The sequence below is a fragment of the Camelus bactrianus genome, chromosome 2 (assembly GCF_048773025.1).
Source record: "Camelus bactrianus isolate YW-2024 breed Bactrian camel chromosome 2, ASM4877302v1, whole genome shotgun sequence".
In the NCBI taxonomy this organism is placed as follows: domain Eukaryota; kingdom Metazoa; phylum Chordata; class Mammalia; order Artiodactyla; family Camelidae; genus Camelus; species Camelus bactrianus.
Genome location: NC_133540.1, coordinates 118,266,842 through 118,287,448, shown reverse-complemented (window position 1 = coordinate 118,287,448; position 20,607 = coordinate 118,266,842). Strand labels below are relative to the sequence as shown.

At 45.4% G+C, this 20,607-nt stretch overlaps 1 protein-coding gene across 3 annotated transcripts in view; it reads left to right on the top strand.

Moving 5' to 3' along the window:
• Positions 1 to 1,008: 1,008 nt before the first annotated feature.
• SLC34A2 (solute carrier family 34 member 2) overlaps positions 1,009 to 20,607 on the top strand; it is a 31,791-nt gene continuing 12,192 nt past the window's right edge. The window contains exons 1-6 of one of the 3 annotated variants that reach the window (XM_074349627.1): positions 7,671 to 7,717; positions 7,813 to 7,920; positions 17,409 to 17,523; positions 17,626 to 17,760; positions 18,797 to 18,925; positions 20,367 to 20,510. In XM_074349627.1, the coding sequence (XP_074205728.1) occupies positions 17,412 to 17,523; positions 17,626 to 17,760; positions 18,797 to 18,925; positions 20,367 to 20,510 (520 nt within the window). In that variant the 5' untranslated portion in view covers positions 7,671 to 7,717; positions 7,813 to 7,920; positions 17,409 to 17,411. Of the gene's footprint in view, positions 1,033 to 7,564; positions 7,718 to 7,812; positions 7,921 to 17,408; positions 17,524 to 17,625; positions 17,761 to 18,796; positions 18,926 to 20,366; positions 20,511 to 20,607 lie in introns of those variants that run through there. The other 2 variants (XM_074349638.1, XM_010963038.3) reach the window with 2 other exon arrangements.

The following is a 20,607-nucleotide window of genomic DNA, read 5'->3' as shown; positions in this document are numbered from 1 at the left end:
AGGTTCACCTTTGGTAGAGCTTCTTGGGGATGTGGCTGGACTACCCTGTTTTCTACCTATTTAACATAACAGTATTTGTGTATGTATATATAGTATGTTGAAACAGTCCAGCTCTCATGTATTTGTGTAACTCTTTACAGTTACAAAGCCCTCTTCTTCTGTTAGCTTACTAAATTTTCATCATCTGTAAGTTAGGGAAGGCAGGTCTAAATGTTGGCCCCATTTAACAGGTAAGAAAACTGAGGCTCAGGTTAGGTGGCTTGTCCATGTCAATGAGTGACAGGATAAATGGAAGAATGGATGAATGGATAAAAATCTATAAATTTTTTAAAATTTCAAAATCAATATGTTTGGAGATATATATATATATCTCCATAATAATAAGTTATTAAATCTTATCCTCAGATTATCCCCATAAAGGGTGGTCTGTATCTTCCCATCTTTTTCTCTCCATAGCTATTTTCTGCTTTTCAGTGTTACCCCACTGGCTCATGGTTGGCTGGATATAAGAATTTTGTTATGCATGTATGAAACAATATAGTGTCTAGCTTACATTATAGATTATAATGTAAGTCAATGTGGAAAAGTTTGTGAAATGTGTAGTTGTTACACATTCATTTAAATGGTCTCCAATTGCTTGTCACCATAAGCATCACCAATAAGAACACCTAAATACATAATACTTTGGGGGAGGGTCATTAGGCAGTCTAGGAGCTAAAGCCAAGCAGAAGACCGTTTTTAAGCACTACTGTCACACTGTCAGCATTATCTCCTGAGATAATACACACATCTTCTTTTTTTCCATAGCTCCTCCCACATAATTTTCACTGCTGGTGGGGTGTAGTTGCACATCGTAGGAATATGAGATGCCCTACGGGGCTGTTGAGGGAGCTTTCTGTGTGGGTGCAGTGCCTGGGAATTACTCACATCCTTCCTTTGGCATCTCCAATCAGGCCTGTTGGACCAGAGTCACCGGAGAGTAGAAGGAAGATGCAAGCCTCCTGGAGGGCGTTCAGACTGAAGTTCAGAGCTGTGAGTTCCTCCTTACCTTGAATGTATTATTTCATCTTGTGGGTTTGATTAATTCATTAAGAATTAATTTAAACTAATATGATCAAAAGTTATACATTCTAAATTTGAAATCCCCTTGGTTAAAAATGTTTAAGTTGAAATTAAAATATTAGGGAGCAATTTGGATCCCAAATCCCAATCCCTCTGCCCAGGAAGAAGCCAACTCTTTGGAGGTCTGTTGTTTAAAAAAGAGGCCATACAACAATCTGTGAAGGAAATAAAAACAAGGTGACAATAGTTGTGGGCCAGAGAAATACACAGTAAAGTTCTCTGAGAACTGAATGGTAAGGAGAAGTGTCCTTGTGAAAGTCTGGGAGAATGTTCCTGGCAGAGGGATGGCAAGAGCAAAGGCCCTGGGGCAGGAATGAGTGATGGAAACAGAAAGGCCAGAATGGCAGGGAAGCCACCTCTTTCTCTGCACTGGACTCCTGGCCACCACCCAGGCTGTAAGGCTCAGAGTTAATTACCCCAGATCCTTTGTATGGCACTAACTGTTAGTTTTATTCCTAATACGGGCTGTCCTTATAAAGTGGGAGTTCAGTGCCAATGGTCTCAACTATTTAGAACCTAGCCCAGGACTATGTAGTAAGAAACAGTTTTCTGATTATCCCAGGTAAATGTTATTAAGTCTGGGTAGCAAAAGATACATATAAATAGAACTTTCAGGCTACTTGCTCTTGCTTGACACACAGTTTTAATGACTATCAGCTGAATGGATAAATAAACGAGGTGAGCTATTTTCTTAATCCACAACAGGTTAGAAATAGCAATATAATAATGATGGATGGTGAAAATGATAAAGCAGGGAGGTTACTGCTACATATATTTATGGTGAAAACTCAGAGCCTGTGAATGGCCTGCCAACACTATGCTGCAAAGGAAGAGGCAGAAAAAGTACCCCCAAAATGATGTGTTTATATATATACACACACACACACATATACATATGTATATATATTTATATACATACACAGAGATATATACACAGTCATGCAGACACACACACAGAGGAAAAATTTTAAAGCGGAGTAGCAGTTTGGGTCTATTTAGGATATAAAAACAGCTCTGAGGGGCTTAAGGAAATATGGGATTGTCATTGGATTTTATAAAATGATCATAAGTCAGTAAGTCATCAGAAGGTGGTTATATTCAGTTTGCTCCTGGCAGGAAAGTCTGTGTGTGTTCTATTTTAAAAGTTTATCACATAATTGGTGTTGGAGGAGGTAATAAAGAGTATGTGACCACCAGTTGACCCACGAGCTGGACCTGAGCAACTGCAGGCTCCTCAGCCCCTCCCCTGTCCTTGGAACATACATTCTGTCAACCATACCCACAGCAGGAACTGTTCCAAGGACACAACCTTGAGAGAGTAAGGTGTTGCTGAGACCATCTGGGTGGTATATGTGACTGAGCCCAGTTAAGGCTTCCATATAAACATTTAAGCTTCTGGTGGGTGGGTGCAGAAATCTACTTCTCTTGCAGCTGCCCAAGACAAGCCTCGTATCTGAGTTCCCTTCCTTACTAAACTTGCCACCTATCAATTTTGAAGCCGCTGCCTCTTTCTTCGGTCTCTCCCTGCCCTCTGTGTATGAGGCCAATTTACAAACTCGCCATTGGTTAAGCATCCTGGACACAGCAAGCCACATTTAAGTGCTAGGTATGCTGGTGGTAACGGTAAACATTTATGTGACATAGCCAGTAAGTGGCTCAAACTTACTGGCTTCAAAAGGATTCAAACTCAGTAATATAACCCAGAAACTACCCCTTCCCCTGCGTCTCTCCCCAATATCATAAAATTTTTAAAAATCTTTTAATTGTGAGATAGTCATAGGAAAAATGAAACGCATAAGATTAGTGTAACTCCAGGGTTTATCACAAAGCAAATGGCCACAACCAAGGAGAAGACTGTCACCAGCTCAGAAATTCCCTCATGTTCCCTCAGTCTTACTCCCTCTTTCCCACCAAAGTGACCTCTATGCTCTGACGTCTATAGTCCTTCCTTCTTTTCTTCAGAGTTTTACCACTTAAGCATGCATTCTTGAACACTAACATTTAGTTTTGGCTAGTTTGGGAATTTTATAAAATGAAATCGAACAGTATGAACCTTTATGTTTGGCTTCTTTAACTTAACATTATGTTTGTGAGATGGACTTACGCATGTAACAATAAATAAATCATCCATTTTCATTGATGCATATTATTTGATACCTTTTGATGACAAAAATGGCAATTTTATAATAGAATTTCACTGTATGAGTGTTTCACTGTTATTCCATTCTACTAATGGAAATGGACTTCTAAGCCCTTTTGTGAACTGTGATGCTGTGGACAGTTTTATGAATTCTCTTTGGTGAACAAATGTGCACACTTTTCTTGGGCAGAGGCCTGGGAGTGGACGTATAGACACTGGGTTTAAATCTCATTGTGGTTTAACTTACATTCCCCTTAACTGTGATTCAAAAAACAGCTTTTAATGTGTTTATTAACTACCCTCCCTTGGGAAGCGTCTGCTCTTGGTCTCTTGACCATTTTTCAACTGGATTCTTTTTTCTCAATGTACAGACATCCTTTACATATTCTGGAATAAGCTCTTAGTCACTTACATGTGTTCCAGATCTCTCTCTTCACTCTGGTTGGCTTTTTCACTCTCTTAAAAGTGTCTTTGTCTTTATGGTTTTTGCATTCTATATCCTACTGAGGAAGACTTTCCCTACTCTGAGTTCAGGAATATTTATCTATACTGTCTTCTAGCAGTCCTAGTGTTTTGCTTTTTACCTGTAGATGCATTCTTTTGTGTGTAGGGTGTTAGGTGGAGAGTGAAGTTTCATATGTGCCCCTTTGGATTTCCATTTATTGCAGATTTTCTTTACCCCTCCTGCTCCACAGTGATCTGGTTGTAAAGCAAGTGTTCATATGTGTTTCTGGTTCTCTGTTCTATTTCATCCCTCTCATCATACAAGTTCTTGGGGCAACCAAATATGCCTAAAAGGAAAAGGAGGTAAGGAAGTAACAAAAAATTTTGCTGATTATATGGTTGAAATTACAAACTGCAAACTGGGTTAAGAGCTTAACTCTGCCTCCTACCTGTCCTGTAACATTGGGGTAAGTTGTCTAACTTCTCTGGGGCCCCATTTCCTGGCCTATATATCTAGCTCATAGTATTGTAAGGATTAATGACTTCATATATGTAAAATATTTACAACAGTACTTGCACACAGTAAGCACTCAGTAAAGGACCTTTAAAGTCCTCATCACAAGAAAGAATTTTTTGTAACTATGTATGGAGATGGATGTTAACTAGACTTATTGTAGTGATCATTTTGTAATGTATGCCAATATTGAATCATTACGTTGTACACCTGAAACTATAATGCTATATGTCAATTGTATCTCAATTATAATTTTATATGTCAATTATATCTCAGTTAAAAAGGTAAAATGTCTACTGATACACACCGCATTAGGCTGAATGAACCAAGTCTTTCCCAAGAGCGCACGTACCATACGGTTCCCTTTATATGGAAATTGAGAATAGGAAAGATTAATCTCTGGAAGAAAACAATTTTAAGAGTCTTACCTTTGGGGGAGTGCAAATTTAAATTTACTGGGAAGAAGCATTCGGGGATTTCTTAGGGTGACAGAAATACTCTATATTTTGATAAGAGTTTGAGTTTCACAAGCATACATATTTATCAAAGTATATCAAATGCTACTTTTACAATTTTCATGTTATTTATATAAATTTTACCTAGAAAATCACCCAGAAACAAATATTGAACTCTGGTTAACAATGTGTATGCTGAAGTATTTATGACTAAAGTGAACTCATGCCTACACAACTCTGAAATAAAGCAAAAATAATGGATTAAAGGAAGAATTGATAGATATGTAATAAAAGCAAGTATATAGTAAAATGTTTATTACAAAATCTAGGTAGTATGTGTATAGGTGTTCAGTGTAAAAATATTTCCACTTTTCTGCATGTTTCAAAGTGTTGATAATAAAAGTATAGTTAAATAGAACACATGTATATATAATGTGTAGAATATTATAAATGAATGTAAAGTATTTGGCCCTGGGCAAAAAAAAAAAAAAAGTAGTCACGATCGCTAATCTGCAGTTTAAAAACTCATTTAGTGCCCTAACCTGATGTATAAAATTAAATTTATTCCACTTAGTACCAGTATTTATACATTTTTACAGAAAAAATATCAAGGAGTTTGATTACAGGGTGCTGTCCAGGTCCCATTGGAGTGTCTGCATCTTGCTTTCTAAAAATGTAAATTTCTAAATTCTGAAATACATCTGGCCCAGGAACTCAGCCAGGGATGTGACCTGTATTAGCTCATAGTTTTGTAGCTTTGGGCAGGTGGGCCTCAGATCCACATTAATAATAGCATCTAATCCAGTCAATTCTACCTCACAGGCAAAAAAGTACTTTAGAATGAAAGTATTTTAGAAGTTTGTGTGTAAACATAGGCTGTACTTTGAAATGCTAAATGGTGCTAGTGTCTGTATCAGAGATGGGATGAAGATAGGAAAATATGTTCCCCTAGAGGGACAGATCCTAGAGTTGCACACACACACCATTTGCCCTTTCTCCACAGGTGGTGCAAGTACCCTAAACCTACAATCCCAAAAGCTGTTTGATTGAATCAGTGTTTTTCTTTTCCAACTGGAACATAAAAGGAGGACCTGAGACCTCATTTCTCGTCCTAAATTTTTGACATTTCAATCTGTCAGCTCCTTGTTGGGAGTGACATGAAAGCAATGTGAACACAGTTAGATATAAAGGCCACAGTTACTGGGGGGAGGCGGGTCAGGATGAATGTCCAATTACGGCCTGCCCTGGGAAGCCCTGAGCCATGTCTGCGGGCCGCCTGACCAGGGCTGGAGGCGGAGCTGAGCTCAATGAGCACGCGCAGTTGCGTGCCTATCCCCGGCCGACTCTGCTTTAGAAGTCTCTCCGTGGAAAGGTGCTGGCTGTTCACTGTCTCCAAGGACTGACTTTTAAGTCCAGCACCTACAGGCAAAGTCATTATTCCTCTAATAGAAACCACCCAGCCCAATTTGATTTCTAGTGCCCACTCTCCAAGCAATCTCTCAGCCCTTGGACTGATGTGACCAGCATTCGAGGCTGTGGAGTAATGACCTCAGAGTCCCGAGGTTCCCGATGAGTCTAATCAAAGCTTCCCACTCCCCTTCTCCTAACACCAGAGGTTCCCAGTGAAACTATAACTGTTAACATGTACTGAGGACTCATCACGTGCCAAGTGCTGCTCTATGGGCTATAAGTATTTTAGTTCATTTTACTCTACCACATAAGGACCATTACACCCATTTTACACACGAGCAAATGAAGGCAGGAAAAAGCAAGGGGCAGAACAGGAAACCAGTCTCAGGCAGTTTGACTTCAGAGTTAGTGTGAAGAACCACTGACTTCTCAGCCCCAAGGTGAACCTGACTCTGTGGGTTCCTGGAAGCAGCACTCTTGGCTTCTTCCACCTGAGGTTGGGGAGAACGCTTGGTTTTGGAGTGAAACCAACCTAGTTTCAAAGAAGCACATCCACTCAGTTGTGGATAACTGGGCAACTAGTAAACACACTAAGGCTGCCTTCCCTTAGCTATAAAACCAGGACGGTTTGGCAGAGGGAAAGGGCCTGGGTATTGGAATGAGACCCCAGCTCAGCAAATTCTGAGTAATCCCACGTCCTGCCTGCTAACCCCTCTAGCCCAGCTAGAAACGGGGCTGCTCTTACCCCAGGGAAGGTGTCGTGTGGGCACTGGAGAAAATCTTTGACCTGAATATAGCTGGGTTGCTGTTACGTTAAGCCTCCCACTCGTCTTCTTGAAGCCAGGTTGGAGGGAGACACATGTGTGGCAACACGGAGAATATAGGGCAGAGCAGGTGAAATAAGGGCCACGGTTTGCCAAAGCCAGGACCGGCAGGAGGGACGTTCTCATGGTGAGAGTAGCCCCCCTCGCCTTTCTCAGCCTGGCTAATCTAGCTCCGTCCTGTCACAGACCCAGGGCTCCAGCTAACCAAAGTGTCTGACTGCTGAGTCCAAGCCGTGAGGGCAGAAAGCATCCCAGAGCCTGATAAGGCCAAACAATCCTGGCTTTGTTTTGGGAGGATTTGTCCCTGAGTTTCCAGTTGGCTTCTATCTATGTCTCAATGTCTCTGACCTCTTCAGCCTCAGAGAAGCTAAACTCGGAGATTCAGATTCTTGGGGAGGAGAGAGCCGGGGACAGGGAGCCCTGCTAGCCCGCCATGGCTGGGATCTCGGGCGACGCCGCGTCCGGGCGGGTTGGGCGCGCGGCAAAGCAGCCGGGGCTCAGGGCGCGCGGGGCGCCGGCCGACGGTGCGCGGGGACATCCGCCGCCTTTGGGCGCGGGGGACCGTCTGAGGTTTCTCCTCGCAGCCCGTCCGCTTCTTTCCTCCACGCAGCGGCCGAGGTCGCGATGGGCTCATTAAGCCGGCAGGTAGGCAGTGCCCCGGCGGCGGCAGGCGGTCCTGGAATGTGCGAGGGGCGTGATGACTGCAGCTGCCGCCGGCCTTTTTGCGCAACACCTTCACTATATATACCCTGGTGGTGCGCTCCACCTGGGTGCCTGCTCCGGTCCATTACCTGCGCAGGGAGCACCGGTGAGTACCGCCGCTGGGACCAGGGTGCTTCCTCCTCCTTTCTCGCTCTTGAAATCACCCTAATTCACTTATAATTTACTTAATTTTTTTTTTAGATTTCCCTCAACGCTGACCTCAAGGAACTTGGCTGGCTTTGGGCTGTGGAAGAGAAAAAAATAATAATCAACCTTCTCCAAATTTTCAGATCTTTTTTTCTTCTTAATGTTAGTGCTGTTGCTATTTTTTCAACTCCTATGACTACACAATTTGTAGTGGCACGCTTGCGGGACTCTAAATTATGGATGTTTTAGGATTCCTACCACATAGGGATCAGGACGTCTGGGCTCTCTTTTTGGTCACTAACTAGCTGTATGATCTGAGGCAGGTTCCTGTGAGCCCCTGGGCCTCAGTTTCCCCCTTTACAGGAAGCGGAACAGAATGGTCTCCGTCTTTCCTGGGCTGGAAATTCCAGGTTTGGACGGTTGTCCTATGATGCAGTGCCTTCCCCAGTGTGACTTCCACGTGCTACTTACTGTTCCTGTTTGCACGGTTATTTATCTGCAGGATATGCTGGACACAACAGGGGAGGCAGCATCAGCAAAGGGTCTGCCCCTCAGGTTGACTTGGGAGAGCAGAGCCCATAATTTTTCAGTGTTTTAAAAGTCAGAGGGTACCAGGCAGTGGACTGGGGAGATGTGTGCAGGTGTGGTTGTGCTGGGGAGACCAGGCCATAAAGAGGAGGGACTTGGAGTAGAGTTAATTCAGTGTTCAGAGTCCCTGGTTAACTGGAACTGAGGTGAAGGGTCTCTCCTTTTCCTTCAGTGAAGAGGCAGCTTTGTCAACTTGTTGATTTCATGGAGGTGGCTTGTTGATTTCATCACTGAGAATTTCCTCTTCCTCCCTGTTTAGGTTCACCAAGAAATTTGTGTTTGCTCTGCTTGCTCCAGCCCTGTTTGACTTTTTCCTTTCCCCCATACTATGCTGGAATTCTCTGACCTGTTCTGTTTTGGGTATTCTTGAAAAAGTTGTGCCTCCTGGGAGTGACCATTGTTATGGATTGTGTTTGAATTTCTCGCTCTTGCCAGCCAACCAGCTGATAATGATCTCTATTTTTGTAACTTTGGGAACTGGTAGCTAGAAGGGCAGGTTTGTGAAGGTTTTTGGGTGTTCAACTGTCTCCTCTAAAATCCACCCCCTATCACTCAACCATCTCACTGAACCAAGTCCCCAGTGGTAGGAGAATGGCGGTCTCGGTTATTGCTGTTAGACACAAAACGGACATAAGAATAGCCTGAATTCACTTTAATGAAGAAAACAGCTTCTCAGGATCAGTGATTTGGAATACATTTTTAACCGTTAGCCACCTTCTACCCTGCCTTCCTCCCCTCTTCCCCCTCCCTCCACCCTGGGGACAGAAAGGCAGTATCAGCAGGGGGTAGTCAGGACATCCCAATGAATTAATCCACCACCAGTGAATTTAGAAATGCGAAAGAGTGCAGAAAGAAGGCTACAAAGAGATTGCAATATGTTTAAGATGTTTTTATAAATTAACCTTTTTAACCTCCCTAATATAATGTAAAATTATTAACATGGTTATAAGGTAATTACAGGATTTATTGAAAGTGCACTGTGAGGGTGGGTGTGGTTTGGCAATAGAGTCCTCATTTAAAGCGATAGCGTAAATGTCTTTTAAAAATCCTATTAGTGCCTATCTTCAAAACTCTAAACTAAAGCCATTCAAGGTAAAACTGAGCCAGTTGCTTCTCTGTCTGCAGTTCCATAGGCCTCCCTCCACCACCACCATGTCTCCTGGGAATTATTTTGCTTTGTAAAGGCTGAAGGAAGCTGAAAGAAAGTTATCATCACCCTCTTGGGAATTTTTGAAGTCTTCATCATTCTTTCAAAGTAAAAGAAAGTATTCTTGAGCATACTGAGAACTTTGGAGGTAGACTACCTGAATTTGAATCGTCTCTGAAGGCTTAGTGTGACTTGAAGCAGTTAGTTTCTGTGTGCCTTGGTTTCCTTTTCTGTCGAATGGGGATAGCATTGGTACTAAGGTATAAATACTTAAAGCAAATAGAAATACCTCAAGTGCGAGTGAGATTAAACAGGTTAATTTGTGAACAGGGCGGCTTACTGCAGTGCCTGGCACAGATCATTCAATAAGCATTTGGCTGGCAGACACTGTCCTGCATGCTGGGGCTCCAGAGGTCATCCTCTCTGTGATTCTGGTGGGAAAGTGAGTGCGTGCTGAGGTCTCTCAGCAGGACGCTGCCCCGTGCCTCCTCCTCTCCCCTCTTCTTCAGATGGCCTTGAGCTGCTACTGTTGTGAGCACAGGCGGCCCCAGAACAGGTACTGGTTGGGGTTGGAGAGGCTCAAACAATGCAGAGCGAAGGGGCTGGGTGACTGCCAGGTGCCCTACATTTCCCTGCTGCCCAGGTCTGAGAAGTGCAGAGCAGTTTTTTTTTTTCCCCCTTGGCCTGCAAGAGTTCCTCTTGGCATTGGGTATACATGTGGATGCGGGAAGTTGAGCTAAAAGAGTTGTCAACACAGCCAGCTCAACTGGAGGGATGATTTGGGCGGGGGAGGGGAGCCAGGGAGCAGATGTGTGATCATAGCCACTAATCTTGTGCCTGAGTATTAAAACCCATTTTTCTGGGTATTAGTACCAAACTGCCAAGGGGGATGACTTTACCCTTGTCTACTTCTGGCTGGTGGTAATAAGAGAGTGCTAGCCTTAGGGGGTGGGCCTTGGGGGAAAGTAGGGAGAGGGAACAGCTTGAATCAAAGGAATGGGATGGGAGAGAGCCTTTGGAGGGGGCCCGCAGGCTCCAAGGACCCCTTCTGGCCCCCAAAGCCCCTCCCAAGAGAAGTGAGTTCTAGACAGGCCAGTGTCTGTCACACCCCTGGGAGTAGTGGCCTGATTCTGGCTACATCCTCTGTCTGGCCCATTCAGTGTCATCTCCCCTGCTCAGCTGGGACTCCTAAAAGGCTTGGCATAGGCCAAATCCAGGTCTCTGGTATGCCTGAAGCTTTTGTGGGCAGGCTGTTACTAAGAGCATTCTTGGCTGGCATTTCTAACTGTCTGAATGACTTAGGCAAGAGTGACCCCTGCAGAGGCAGGAGCCCAGCCAGCTCTCCCAGACATCTTTGGAGCCCCCGCGGAGCCTGACCATAGGTGCCTTGTTGCTTTAACAGGGCCCAGAGGATAACTTCCTTCCTCTGTCTCAGCCAGGGGCTGAGACTTCTATGGAAAGACCCCACCTCCTCCCTCAGCTTTGGAACCAATAGTGCTGGGTTCAAACCCTGACTCCATCCCTGGGCAGCTGTGAGACTTTCTTTCTTAATTTCTCTATGCCTCAGTTTCTTCATAAACTGGAAAGAAGAACTTCCTTATTTTAAGATTTAATGGGGTCCCAAATTATATAGGACCCTCCCCCACCACAAAACAAACATTAGATCCTTTTGTCTTATGTGCTTTAGATTCATTTGTTGCACAAATATCTGCTGAGGTCCACTCAGCTGAGCACTGAGATGAAGAGCTTATGGTCTGGGGCAAAGTGGAGTTTAGCTATTCATTGTTTGTGATGCAATTTTTCACAAAGTTCTGAGTGTTGACTGCCAGGCGCTCTGCTTGGGGCCTCACCTAGACTCCTTCATCCATTAGTCCTACAACAGCTCAGGGAGGGAGATGCATCGTCCCCATTTTTGAGATGATGAAACCGAGGCTTGGCGAGGCTCAGGGCACACACAGTGAGTGGCAGGACTCCTCAGGGCCAGCCCTCACCCACGGTGTGGTTCTCTCTCCTGGTGCTGTGTGCCAGGCACTATGGTATCAGCAGAGGTGACAGCACCAGGGGCCTGGAGGAGCCTGAACAGCTGCCTTGTCTCAGGGCTAGTCATGGGGCATTTGCTCCAAGTCCTCCTTTACACCAGATTTGTGGGGTCAGCCTGCCCAGGAGGCTCTGCTGGCTGGGAGGCCAGGGAATCAGGACTCTGCAGCCACACTGCCAAGCACAGTGGTTCATGCCCAGTGGCCTGCATTTCCCCGCTTCCTGGGTCCTGAGAAAAGCATCTTGAGCTGTAGGGTTGGGGAGGACTGGCGGCCTCAGAATGCTCTGGGCTGGGTCAGATAACTCCTGGCTGCCTGCTCCTGGAAGGGGCTTAGGTGTGTAGATCTGCATCTCCTCTCCTTACCTGTAGGTGTCTAGCACAGTGAATGCCCAATGAGTGATGGCGGAGTAGATGAATGTGCCAGAAAATGATGTACAGTCCCTTGGTGTCTGTGGGGATTGGTTCCAGGACCTCCCGTGGGTACCACAATCCACAGATGCTCAAATCCTTTGTATAAAATGGCACAGTATTTGTATAACTGATGCGATTTTCCCGTATACTTTAAATCATTTCTAGATAATTTATAATACCTAATACAGTGAAAATGCTATGTAAAATAGCTGTAAGTAGAATGTAAATGCTGTGTAAATAGTTGCTAGTATCCTGCAAATTCAACTTTTGCTTTTTGGAACTTTCTGGAGTATGTTTTGTTTCTTGGATATCTTCCATCTGCGGTTGGTTGAATCCGAGGATGCAGAGGACCTGCTGAACTGGTGATTGCTTCATCAAGGAAGTGTTGGTAAAGGGGATTTGGGCTTGTGACAGATGGCTGAACTTGGAGTAGGGGAAGCAAAACTTCCAGGAAGGAAGAGTGGAGACTTTCATTGGAAAGTCGCCTTTGCTTCTTGGTGATGCTGGTTAATAGTAAATGAGGACCTAGAAGGGAATGGAGCCAGCACAGACATCACAGAGGAATTACTGCAGGCACTCCAGCTTGTTGGATCCCTTGCGATAATATCCCATTTTTTCTGTCCAGTTCAGCGGACACGGGTGTCTGCTCCTTCCACTGCATGCGGTATTATACATGACTTGGCCATGGAAGTGTCTGTTTCTGAATTCACTAGACACTTTATTCATTCTTGGAAAGAAAATGATTCTATTTGGTCAGAAATCTAGTCACCAAAAACATAATTTAAATAATAGGCAGATAATCATCCTTCTTACACCTTACTGCTGATGGCAGTTTCCTAAGTCGGGCCGCTGTGACATCCAGGTTGCAGTTTCTTGTTACAGTTCTCCCACAGACCTTGGCCAAACCAACTTGCACATAGTGATGAGGAACAACCACTCATCGGTAAGATTCAGGCTGGATCTGTTTCCTGGTCAGGATCAACGTGGATCTAGAACATTCCTTCAGCAAACCCTCTATGTTGACTCCTCCATTCACAAGTGTGCTGTGCCCGCTGTGTGCTGACCACTGAGCACTGGGAGAAAAGCCTAACAGGGTTTCTGCCCTCTAAAACTTACATTCTCGTCGAGAAGGCAGTATAAGCGTGCGCGAGGGATAGGAGAACAACTCGAGGGAGAATTAAGATTATAAGAGGTGACAGAAGATCAGTGTCCAGTTTCCTTCAGAATGCCTCCAAGAGCAGAGACCAGATCTGTACATCCTTAAAGGTCTGCTGAGAAACCCGCAACAGTTGCAGGCTCAAAGCAGTCTTTGTGTCTGATTTCCTTTTTTTAATTTTTAATTTAGATACATCTTACATTCTGTACTGTAATAGGCCCATGCTTGTTTTAGTATGATCACTGATAGTCACACGAGGTTTACAAGATGTCAGGCACTGTTCTGAGAACTTTTGAAACGTAACACACTTGATCCTTATAATAATCCTTTGTAGGATTAATCAAATGCAAATCACCTACCAGTCACAATATTTAACATTCCCTTGCCCCAATTATGTGGGTACAAACAGTGCTCCAGGAAGATATATCCATGTCATGGCCCAGGATACTGAGGATTAAGGGCCCCAGCTTCACTGACAGGTAGAGCTGTGTTTAAAAACTGGCTGTCACTCACCTACTGGGTGACTTGGAACGGTTTGCTTGAATGTCTTGGAGCCTGGGTTTTCCCATTTGCAAATGGCGATGATCATGACCCTTTCTTATATAAAGATTGGATGAAATAATGTGTCTAGCACCCGCACAGCACCTCTTTGGCACTTATTCAACGGTAGTTGTTATCAGAAATCGATGAAAAGATATTGCGGTGGTGTGATAGAGTGCCAGGTAAGTCACTTGGGTAGGACACGCAGGGCAGGACCAGAGAGGCCTGGGGAACCTAGGCAGAGGAGGGCGGGGGAGGGCTTGGGGTGAGCCTAAGGAAGATGGGAGGAGGGTCTTCCAGGTTGTGGGGGTTGCCTGGGCAAGAGCAGGGGAGAGGACTTGGGGTCCCAGTTTTAGGCTGGTGTGACCCAAAGGGAGAGATCATTTGGGGACCAGTGGGCAGTAAAGAGATGAGCCCACACGATCACAGCTGTGAGTTGGGAAAGTTTTTTAACTTGCAGAGAGAAACTGGGGCCCAAATCAGTTAAACAGGCCGCTGCACTGGTCCCAGGAACCAGAAACCAGAACCAAGATGCTCCCAGATACAGTCAGTAGTAGGTCCTGGCGCTGGCTGGATTTGAGGGCCGACAGAGATGACTTGGAAATTCTGGGAAGATGAGAGCAGGAATCACATAAATAACAAAGTTCTACGGAGGGGAATGTTTGGGGTGATGGGGAAATGAGCTGGATTTAAGTCAGGGTGAAGTCAAAGTGCTGACTGCTGTAAATGGCCCATGAACAGTGCAGATAGGAGGTTTAAATGCAGGTGCTTTGGCACAAATACCTGGAGTGGGCGATGCTTTGAGACCATGGGAGCCTCACTTTGTCCCTGAATTCTGGCCAAGTGACTCCATCCCTCTGGGTGCTTTGGTTTTCTCATCTATAAAATGGGAACAACACTAACCCCTTACAGGGATGGTAAGATGAATCACAAGAACCAGTTTACAGAAGAGATTACTGTACAGAAATTAACTCGCTGAAGCTGCCTACTAACCTAGCAGTTGTAAAATGTTATAAACCTGACCCTACATACAGGAAATGGAGGGAAACAGCTGCAGAAGCCTTTGGATTCAAACCTGGGCTCAAGGCTCCACCACGTGGAACCTTGGGCAAGTCACTTCGCCCCCGTTTGAGTCTTCATCTGTATCATCAGAGAATAGCTCCCTGAATGGGCGGCTGTGAGCTTGAGCACAGCCTGGCTCAAATATTGGCTCTTGCTGGCTCTGCAGGTCCTAGCACCCTACTCACAAAGCACATGAAGCCTGTTGTGTGCCAGGTCCTGTGCTGGGTGCTTATTAAGCTGAAATGAAGGACCCAGTCTGTGCCTTCCTGCAAGCCAGCGACGGCAGGGTGTTCCCTGTGATCATGGGAGCGTGTGCTGTGCTCTGCAGTTGTAGGGGAAGGTTGAGAAAGTTCCTTGGGTGAATCAAGTGTGTGAAAGCCTCTCATGTTGGGGACTCACAAAATCTGTTTCTTTGTACTCCCGGCTTTATCAATATGAGTGACAGTGACAGTACAGGTGTCCCTGAACCATCTTACCTTTGTGGGTTTGGAGGTTGGGCTGCATCTCTTAAAAGCATTTGGCAATTTCAGATAAAAGAAAAGAAAAACCACACACAATCTCACCACCCACTTTGAACCCCATGGAAGATTTTTGGATCCTTACTGGGATCATGCTGTGAATAAGACAAAAATGTGCCTTTTATTCACAATTGACCTAAGCATTTTTCTGTTTTGTTTGTTTGTTTGGCTGCTTCTTCATAACCTTTTTAATGGCATGCTATTACGCTGCGTGGCTATACAGCAAGCAGTTAATGTAATCGTTTCCCTGTTAATTTTTAACTCTGTAAATGACAGCGCAGCAAACATCCTTTTTTGGTTGCGTCACATTCATTCATCAACCGACATTTATTGGGCATTGTCAATGTCCCAGGCAGAGCTGTGGACTCTGAAAATGCAGTGATGAGCAAGATAAAGCCCCCTTTTTTCGGTCGAGCTTACATTCTAGTAGTCAGGAAGTTTTTCCACTTAAGAAAAATTGGAAAGGAGTCAGGTAGATAGACCCAGCTCTGGGAAACCCTCTTCAAAGAGGTGATCAGACAAAGGCAGGTATTTTTGACTTTCTGAGAAAAAAAGTGTCCCTAGGTTCTTAATTCCCAGAAGTGAAATTTACTGGGTCAGAGATACATGAAACATGTAGGGTGTTTTAGACATTTTGCCAACTGCTTTCCAAATCTCCCAGCAGCGCTCATTTCACTGCATCCTCTCCAGCATGGTGTATTATACTTAATTTTTTTTTCTGATTTGATAGCTGAACCTTATATCTCACTGTTTTAACTTTCATATGTTAGGTCGCTAATGAGGCTGAACTCTTAATTTGTAATAAGCATTTTAGCCCCTTGTACGTCCTCTTCTGTGAATTGTTTGTTCCCATCCTTTGGGCTACATTGTCTGATGTGTATCAGGACAAGAACTGCTTGTAGTGGACATTCAGGCATGTGAAGAGCCAGATTTCCTCTCCATATAACCAAGGAAGGCTTTGTTGAAAAAATGGATTATAAGGAAGTCCCTATCAAAGGCTGGGAGGAATGTGGTCCTAACAAAGGGTTGTTAATCCAGGTACAATAGAATTGCTACTATTTATTTAATGCCTGCTTAGTTCCAGGCATTTTCTAGGCATAACCATTAATCTCATAACCCTGCAAAACATGAGGAATTATCCCCATTTTATAGATGGGGAAACAATGCTTTATGCTCAGAGGGATTTGCCTAAACACACACCCACTGATAAGTGGCACTTGTGGGATTTGAACCAGATCTCATGTGTCAGACTTCTCACAGGAGATCAGGTAGTAGGTAAGGCAGGTAGAATGTATATGGGCATAAACATATATGTTAAGTCTGCAGGATGAGGTTTGGCACAGTTGACAGACATAGAAAACAAAGTTATGGTTACGGGGGTTGAGGGGAGGGGATGGGAAGGGAGTGGGAAGTGATAAATTGGGAGTTCGAGATTTGCAGATACTAACTACTGTATATAAAATAGAGAAACATGTTATACTGTATAGCCCAGAAAACTATATTCAGTATCTTGTAGTAATCTATATTGGAAAACAATATGAAAAGGAATATATATGTGTATATGTATGACTGAAACATTATGCTGTACACCAGAAATTGACACAACACTGTAAACTGACTATACTTCAATTAAAACAAAATTTTAAAAAAAGCAGATGGGGAGCCTATTTGAGGATGGTGAGAACCTGGCATATATACTACGAGTTGATGAAGATAAATGGGTTTGCATTCCCTTTCCGATTAAAGGAGAGAATCAAGACAAAGACAGAAGTTAGAGCATTCAAAAGAGACTCATCTGATGTATAGATTTGAGGCTAGAATGGAAAAAACAGTAAGAAGTAGTTTGATGGGGGAGGTTATAGCTCAGTGGTAGAGCGCATGCTTAGCATGCAGGTGGTCCTAGTTTCAATCCCCAGTACCTCCATTAAAAAAATAATAATAATAAACAAACAAACAAACCAACCTAATGACTCCCCTAAAAGTAACTTAAAAAAAAAAGTGGTCTGATTTAGTGACAGCCTGGGTGAGTGGTTGAGAGAGGCCTACAGAAATATGATGCTTCAGGGTCCACACTTAAGGAAGTATTAGAACTCCCTCGCACCTCTGTGACCACTGACTCTTCTTATCATGGAAACTGAGTGCTCCTCCTTTCAGTGGCCGCTTCTTTAAGCTCTGTTTTCCCATCCACAGACCATGGCTCCTTGGCCTGAAGTGGAGAATGCCCAGCCTAACTCTGATAAATACATCGAAGGCACCGCTGGTCAGCAGTCCACCACGCTTGCAAAAGACAAGGAAACCAACAAAGGTAAGTTTCAGCCCTCAGCCCTGGGCTGGCCCCCTGGGAGGACCTCGGGAGACTCGGGCCTGGCTCCTCATTCCTCATGGCCTTCACTGCTTGTTTGGGCAGATGACACTGGGACCCCTGCAACCAAGATGGAACTTCTGCCATCCTATTCCACCGTGGCACTGATAGAGGAGCGCACAGAGGTGGAGGACCCCTGGGACCTGCCTGAGCTTAAGGACAAGGGGATCAAGTGGTCAGGTAAGAATGAGGCCAGGGGGCAGGCCGGAGGCGTGGCCTGTTGACAAGGGGTTGAGGTCACTGTCTTCACCGTGTCACCTCCTTTGTGTCATCCTCTGCCCTCCATTGTCCAAGATAAGGGATACCACTCATCAGTCTTGGAGGCTCATGAGTCAGGCATCCCGTGATGTCTGAGGGATCTTTTGTTCTTTCATTCATTCAACAAATGTGCCAGCACCGGGATTATAACCAAGCCAGATCCTGTGCTACTCCTTATAATCCATTTTGTGCTGGACCAGGTCTGAGGTACTGTGGGAGGGGTAGGGGATGCAGCAGTAAACAGATGAGGCCCCTTCTCAGAGAGTCCTGGAGATGGGGGGCTCTCCCCAAATGAGGGCATCAGGAAAGACTTACTGGAAACAGACTATACAGACAGGACAACTGGGGTGCAAGCAAAGGCTGCCTTTCTTTTCCAGGCAGGGTCTGAGGTCTGTCTGCAGATCAGACAGCCAGCAGGGGGGAAGGGGGCTGGGAAGGGGGCAAGAACCTTCTGAAAAGCAAGTGGAGAAAAGAGCAGCGAGGATGTAGCATTGTAGGATGTCTGAGGGCCTCAGGCCCTCTCCAAGTGGTGGCTGTGATTGCTACCTTGCTCCCACTTTGTAGAAAACACTCTGTGCTGTTCTGAAGGTGCTTGGGAGACCCATTATCTCTGACCCCACACCTAGCAGGTGGTAAGTGCTCTTAACCGACTCATCAGTGACAGCCGTTCAGCTGGGCATGGCGCCTGGTTTGCCTTTGTATGCCCCAGAATCCACTGAACCCCTCCTCCCAGAGGCAAATCCTTTTAGAGACATGCACAGCAGGTGTCACTAAGTGGACTGCTGTGGTGACTGCTTTGAAAACTGCAACCATGGATGCATCCCATCTCTCAGACTTGCTGTACCTAAGAGCTTATGGCTTCCTGGTTGGGATGAGAGGTGGCGGAGTTCTGAGCTCACTGTCAAACATCTCAGTGTTTCAGACACTAATAGCCTTTGTGCCTTTTCCTTTCCTCCAGAGAGAGACACCAAAGGGAAGATTTTCTGTGTCTTCCAAGGCATTGGGAAATTAATTATGCTCCTGGTATTTCTCTACTTCTTCGTGTGCTCCTTGGATGTTCTCAGCAGCGCCTTCCAGCTGGTTGGAGGTATGGATAAGAGAGATGAAAGGTCCGGGGTGGGAGAGGTGTTCTCATGGAATTTGGCTCAGAACGTCACAAGTCAGCAAGCTCTCTCCTGCTGCATCCTCCTGGAGTGTTTTAGGTTTCAGATCATCCTTCACAAGACAATGCCCCCATTTTACAGAAGAGAAAAACCAAGGCCTATAAAAGGTTTATGACTGGCTGGCTAAAGTGGCAGAAGCCAGGGTCAGGGCTAAAGCCAAGGCCAGACTATCAGCTCCTTGTGTTTGCTCATGAATCCGGGACAGGAAGTTGTTCGACTTAAAGACTTATCTGAGAGATCCCTACTGTCTTTAGGCCTCTCCACCCGAGGGGATTAGTAGATAAAAGTGTTCTCCCAGGCTAAAGCAACAACCAAAAATCAAAGCTGGCCTTTCCAGGAGAAGGACAGAGGTCCTATGGTGAGGGAATATGTTTAGGGAGTTGCCTAAACATCTCCCAGTTCTGAGTGTGGCTCAGAAGAGAAGTCACCATGTGCTCGGTCACCTGTGTATCCCCACTGGGCCACAGCAGTGACAGCCAAGAGCCAGCCTTCTGAATGCCTACTGGGTGTAGGCGTGGTCTGAGACATTCCTTCCCAGAGTCCCTCCCATGTACAGAGGAATGGGCTGAGGCTGAGGAGTTCCCTGCCCAGCAAGCACTAGGCTTCACAGCCTTGTAACTGGCACAGTGGGATTCCAACTCAGATCCAGTGACACAGAAGACCAGGGATTTCTGCAGTCATTGGTGCCTTTCTTGAGAACTCATCTTTGTGACCTGGGAGAACTAGGGGAGAATGAGGGGCAGACTGACCTGCTGGATGCCGCTTTTGGTCCCCCTGGTCCATAAGGGGCCTCACTCTCTCTCTCAGACAAGCAGTTCCACTCTCCACTCTTCAGTCTTCTTTTAAAAAATGAACTGGGGGATGGATTGATGGTCTCAGAGGCACACTCTCAAAAATGATGCTTCCAGCATTCAGTACAGGCTGGAGCTAGGGGCTGGGGTTTAGGGAGGTAGATAGAGAAGAATGAGAAGATGTGCTTGGATTGAGCCATCTTCTGAATTGGGAATACATCCCAGAGACTAGAATTAGGGCATCAGGAGATGCACTGGCACTCATCAAGCCAACCAAGTACTGAGCTGAGGCCAGGCTTGTGATCAGAGAGACTAGACAAGGGCTTGCTGATGGAAGTGGTTCAAGGATGGGAGGGTGCAGGGTGAAAGGACAAGAGGAATAAGGGTGTGTGGGGAACAGAAGCAGAGACATGGCATCAGAGCAGCACTGGGGAGAAGCCTGTGGAAGCCAGATGCCCTAGGTACCAGCGGGGCTGAGGCCGAGCTCCCCAACCCACAGCCAGCTGGCCTTGACTGGAGACTTCCGTTAACCCAGCACCCACCTAACCCCCATGGCCATGGGTTTGTTTTTCAGGAAAGGTGGCTGGCCAATTCTTCAGCAACAACTCCATTATGACCAACCCTGTGGCGGGGTTGATGATCGGGGTGCTGGTGACAGTCCTGGTGCAGAGCTCCAGCACCTCCACATCCATCATTGTCAGCATGGTGGCCTCGTCATGTAAGTCCAGGCACCCCTGAGCCCAGACACACTTCAGGCACTTATCTGTTCATCTGGGGACACTGGGATTTACTCTGAATATGTCCAGGCTTGGACT